Source organism: Colobus angolensis, unplaced genomic scaffold (genome assembly GCF_000951035.1).
Source record: "Colobus angolensis palliatus isolate OR3802 unplaced genomic scaffold, Cang.pa_1.0 Scaffold96, whole genome shotgun sequence".
In the NCBI taxonomy this organism is placed as follows: domain Eukaryota; kingdom Metazoa; phylum Chordata; class Mammalia; order Primates; family Cercopithecidae; genus Colobus; species Colobus angolensis.
In genome coordinates, this window is record NW_012123598.1 from 1,396,167 (window position 1) to 1,401,744 (window position 5,578).

The window sequence follows — 5,578 nt, forward strand, 5'->3', positions numbered from 1 at the left end:
CTAGACAACAAGAGCGAAACTCCGTTTCAAAAAAAAAAAAAAAAGAGAGAGAGAGAGAGAAACAAAGAATAGCAGCTAATTGTTACACAGCACCCACTACACACCCGTTATTGTTCTATTAATAACTCAATCCTCACAACATGCTAGGATGTAAGGGCTATGATTACACCCACTGTCACAGATGAGAAAACTGAGGCACAGGGAGATCAAGGTTGCAGCCAGGTGCAGTGGCTCACGCCTGTAATCCCAGCACTTTGGGAGGCCGAAAGCAAGTGGATCACCTGAGGTCAGGAGTTCGAGACCAGATTTGCCAACATGGTGAAACCCCGTCTCTACTAAAACTGCAAAAATTAGCCGGGCACGGTGGTGGGCACCTGTCATCCCAGCTACTCAGGAGGCTGAGTTCAATCGTTTGAACTATGCAGGAGGCAGAAGTTGCAGTCAGTCAAGATTGCACCATTGCACTCCAGCCTGGGCAACAGGGCGAGACTCTGTCAAAAAAAAAAAAAAAAAAAATGAGAGAGAGAGAGACAGCGAGAGAGAGATCAAGGTTGCAAACCAAGCAAGGGGCAGAGCTGGGATTTGGGTCTAAGGCTTTGGCTCCAGAGTCCGCACACCCATTACTCTGCTTAGACTAACCCTCCAGACAGATCTGCAAATAAATCCATGGGCCTCCATGAATGTGGGTGAGGGTCTTCGCCAGTCACAAACTCGCTGCCGGCAGCAACCAGGCAGACTCAGGCAGACTCAGGTCAGGGATGGAGAGCTGAGTGCAGCCTCACTCACCGGGACCCAGAAGGTAGCCAGCACTATTGAGGGTCCAGCCTCCTCGTCCCTGGAGAGAGATGCAGAAATCAACACTCAAGCAGACAGAAAGGAGGGCAGGCGTCCCACAGGTCCGGGTGACGTGGTTCGTCCTCTACCACTTTCCCACTAGGCTGAGAACACTTAACATTCATCTACTCTCTTAGCAATGTTCAAGTTAATAACGTTGTTATTAACAACAGCCACCAGGCTGTACCAGAGATCTCCCTTATTCCCCCCTGTCTAACTGAAACTGTGTATCCCTGGACTGACATCTCTTAATTATTTAATCCTCTTGGTTAAATAATGAGCGCTGCCTGCCATCTGAGTTAGCTGTTAACTCTCACAGTGCTGGAGTTGGACAAAGAAGATCCACTCAGAGGCCAGAGAGGTTAGGCAATGCGCCTGAAGTCACACAGCTAGAAAGCCGCAGATCCCAAATTTCAAACTCCACCCGGGCTCTACAGCCCACGCTGTGGAGGTGTGCGATCAGAGGTTTTCAAAGTGTCGTCCCAGACTGCGGGCCATGGCTGACACCTGTAATCCCAGTGCTTTGGGAGGCCAAGGCGGGTGGATCACTTGAAGCCAGGAGGTCAGGAGTTCAAGATCAGCCTAGCCAACATAGTGAAATTCCATCTCTTCTTCTTCTTCTTTTTTTTTTTGAAACAAAGTCTCGCTCGGTCACATAGGCTGGTGTGCAGTGGCACAATCTCAGCTCACTGCAACCTCTGCCTGCCAGGTTCAAGCGATTCTCCTGCTTCAGCCTCCTGAGTAGCTGGGACTACAGGCACCCGCCGTCACACCCGGCTAATTTTTGTATTTTTAGTAGAGACGGGGTTTCACCATGTTGGCCAGAAGGGTCTCGATCTCCTGACCTCGTGATCCACCCACCTCGGCCTCCCAAAGTGCTGGGAATACAGGCATGAGCCACTGTGCCTGGCTCATCTCTTCTAAAAGTACAAAAATTAGCCAGGCGTGGTGGCAGGCACCCAGCTACTCGAGAGGCCAAGGCAAGAGAATAGTTTGAACCTCGGAGGTGGAGGTTGCAGTGAGCCAAGATCGTGCCACTGCACTCCAGCCTGGGCGACAGAGGCAAGACTGAGACTCTATCTCAAACAAGCAAACAAACAAAAAACCAACAACGACAACAAGGTGTGGTCCCAGGACCAGCTCCTACCCTAGACTCACCCAACCAAAACCCTGGGGGTGGGTCTAGGTATTACTTTAAGCCTCCTTCCAGCTAATTCTCACACAGGCTGAAAAACAGGCGTGAAAGGCACCCACCTCTGAAGGCATATTTTTGCATCTCTGAGCAATGCTCATCATGAGGAGGTTTTAGCTTTGGGCACCCTGAGCCCTGACTCTGTATTTTTCACCCATACTCTGCTCTATCCCCACAGCCAAGATGAGGTCGGTGTCTGACTTTCTCCTCATATTTTCAGGACCTGAGCTTCTTCCCCAGGAACCCCTGAGGCAAGCCAGGAGCATTTTTAAAAACTCTTCCCAGAGGGCAAGGGATTTGGGGACGCCGTTGTTTCTGAGGAACTTAGGGAGGCGTTACCTGGTGGGCAGGCGCGGATGCTGGAGTCTCTGCCAGGCTCAGCAAGAGGACGAGGAGGAGGACCAGGGGGACAGAGGGAGCCATCGAAGGCAGGACGACAGGTGCCTACAGCTGCGGAACACGCTGCAAGGAGAGAGCAGCCAGTCATTTTCTGAAGCAGGGGGCCAGGTGCATTTCCGACAAGGACAGAGGAATTTATTTTTTAGCTTTATGGACACATCACTGAGATACAAAAGTGGTGCATATTTAATGCACACATCTCGAGGAGTCTGGGCGTGTGCAAGCAACCATGACACCGTGGCTACAACCAAGGAACTAAAACCTATTCATCACCTCCAGAAACTGCCGTGTGCTCTTCAGTGATTTTCTTTCTGGTAGAGCCCTTCACCTGCCATCTCTCCTACCTTACTGTTTTTTGTTTGTTTGTTTTGTTTTTGTTTTTGTTTGTTTGTTTAATGGAGTTTCTCTCTTGTTGCCCAGGCTGGAGTGCAATGGCACGATCTCGGCTCACTGCAACCTCTGCCTCCTGGGTTCGAGCGATTCTCCTGCCTCAGCCTCCCGAGGCGCTGGGATTACAGGCACCCGTCACCACGCCCAGCTAATATTTGTATTATCAGTAGAGATGGGGTTTCACCATATTGGCCAGTCTGGTTTCGAACTCCTGATCTCAAGTGATCCGCCTGCCTCGGCCTCCCAAACTGCTGGGATTATAGGCATGGGCCACCGCCTGTAATCAACAGAGTGAGACTCTGTCTCAAAAAAAAAAAAAAAAAAGAGAATTCCAGGGGAATTAACCCTCTACTTGCCCCATCATCGGATTGAACCCGCCTGGTCCCCCAGTACCCACGCCTTCTGCCCCACTGCCTCCACCACTCCATCTTCGAACCTTTCCGTCCCCTTACCTGCCCCTCACCTTTTCCCTGCCACCAATGCCTGGGTTTCTTCTGTTATTGCCATCCCTTCGCGCCCCCCATCACTCTCCCAGGAGCCCCTCACTCCCTCCAGCCCTTGGCGCTTCTGGCCTAGGCTCTCACCTCGGTGCAGCTGGCAGCTCTCTGCAGCTCTTTCTGGCTCTGGGCTCCAGCGCCTGGACTCTTTCACACCCCCTGAGCTTTTATGCCTTCTGAGGAGACAATAGAAGGGAGGGGGGAAGGGAGGAGATTGGAAGAAGGGAGGGAGAGGGAGTGAAGTGGATGGAGGTCGGGGAACAGTCATCCTCTCTAGGGGCTTTCAAAAGCTGGTCTGAGGTCAAAACAGACACCTCATCACGGGAAATGCGGCTGCGCCTTGGTTTCCCCTGGTAGACCCTGCTCTTCCCCCTGCTTCTGTGCCCCTTTATCTTCCAGCTGTCGTGTTCCAGGCTTCGCCGCTGTTCGAGGGCTCCCTGCCTCCCTCTCTGCCCTTGGTGTGTGTCTTCCTTGGTCGTCCCCACCTGCCACTGGCGTCTGGGTAGCCCTGTCCCCTCTGCCCCATGAATCCCTCCAAGCCTCTGCAGCTCCCTCGCCGAGTTGCACTTCTGTCTTGCACGGTAGACCCTGTTTATTTGTTTACTTGTGAATTGTCTATCTCCCCGCCCCCCACCTACCGCCCCTGGCTAGAGGAGACCCCATGAGGGGTGCCAACTGTGTCTCGTTAATGGCTGCGTCCCTAGCCCAGAAGCTCTCAACCAGGAGTGACTCTGCCCCGATGCTGCCCCAGCCTCACTGGAGACATTTTTGTTTGCTCTTTTTTTTTTTTTTTTGAGACAGAGTCTCGCTCTGTCACCCAGGCTGGAGTGCAGTGGCACAATCTCGGCTCACTGCAAGCTCCGCCTCCTGGGTTCACGCCATTCTCCCGCCTCAGCCTCCTGAGTAGCTGGGATTATAGGCGCCCGCCACCACGCCTGGCTAATTTTTTGTATTTTTAGTAGAGACGGGGTTTCACTGTGTTGGTCAGGCTGGCCTTGAACTCCTGGTCTCGTGATCCACCCGCTTCAGCCTCTCAAAGTGCTGGGTTACAGGTGTGAGCCACCGCGCCCGGCTGGAGACATCTTTACTTGGGACTTGGGAGGGACTCCTGGCATCTCGTGGGCAGAGGCCAGGGACGCAGCTCAGCATCCCACAGTGCTCAGGAATGGCCGCCCTTGATGAGAGAGACCAAGTCCCAAAAGTCAATAGCACCAAAGATAATAAACCCCACAGCAGTCCCTAAAACAGTGCCCGGAGCTCACTCAATACTTGTTGGGTGAACGAATAAAGATGTGTCGTTGCTGCATCTCTCTCCTCTGTCATGTGTGTTGATGCATCTGTCTCTGCAGCGCTCTCTCTCTCTTTGCCCTGACATCAGCTGCTTTCCAGAGGAAAGAACCTTGGAGGAGGTTTTACTCCTGGCATTGCCCTTTGCTGTCTAAGGGACGGAGGGGATGCCCCGGTCCTGGCTGGGTTCTGTCTCCTCCTCTCTCTAAGGGACAGAGGGGACGCCCGGTCCCGGCTGGGTACTGTCTCCTCCTCTCTCTAAGGGACGGAGGGGACGCCCCGGTCCCGGCTGGGTTCTGTCTCCTCCTCCCTCTAAGGGACGGAGGGGACGCCTGGTCCTGGCTAGGTTCTGTCTCCTCCTCTCCACCGTGGAGGCCACATTGCCTCCAAGACCCTTCCGACATTCCTTCCGTCGGTCTGTGGCTGGCTCCTGTATCTTTGTCCTGTCTTTACACATCCCCATCAGCCCTTACCCCATCCTTTCTCAGCCCGAGGGGAAGGGAAGACCCCAGGAGAGGGATGGAGTGAGAAGGTGAGGTGGGGGATGACAGACACTCTGGTGGGTTCCCGAGCCCCCCTCTGCTGTTTCTCCAAGTCCCTCACTTCTCATCCAGAGGATGACGACAAGGAGGAGGAGGAGGAGTGGGCAGGGGAGGAGAGGCAGGGGGAAGCTTTTAAAGAAGACAAACTGACAAGAAGGTGTGAATGGCTTTGCTGGGAAGGAGAAAGGAGGAGGAGGGAGTGACGCCCACTGCATGGGAGACAGGGCCGAGGCTGAGAGCTTGGAGCTGGGTTACCTGGAGCCCAGTGGAGGGTCAGAGAAACAGTGGGAAGTCCTTGCCTCACTGCCCATTAGCTAGTTTGTGAAAAGTGAATGAGAGAGGTCCAAAGCTTGCTCTCTCTCTCTTGCTCTCTCTCTCTCTCTCTTGCTCTCTCTCTCTCTCTATCTCTCTCTCATACACACACACACACACACACA

The 5,578-nt window shown here is 53.4% G+C and overlaps 1 protein-coding gene across 1 annotated transcript in view; it reads right to left on the reverse strand.

The window, feature by feature from the left end:
• The window catches only part of GALP (galanin-like peptide), a 13,833-nt gene extending 10,394 nt beyond the window's left edge, over window positions 1-3,439 (reverse strand). Inside the window, exons 1-3 of the mRNA XM_011932432.1 lie at window positions 3,400-3,439; window positions 2,366-2,488; window positions 787-835 (exon numbers count right to left, since the gene is read on the reverse strand). Of these exons, the coding sequence (XP_011787822.1) occupies window positions 787-835; window positions 2,366-2,449 (133 nt within the window). The 5' untranslated portion in view covers window positions 2,450-2,488; window positions 3,400-3,439. The remainder of the gene's footprint in view (window positions 1-786; window positions 836-2,365; window positions 2,489-3,399) is intronic.
• Window positions 3,440-5,578: the final 2,139 nt, after the last annotated feature.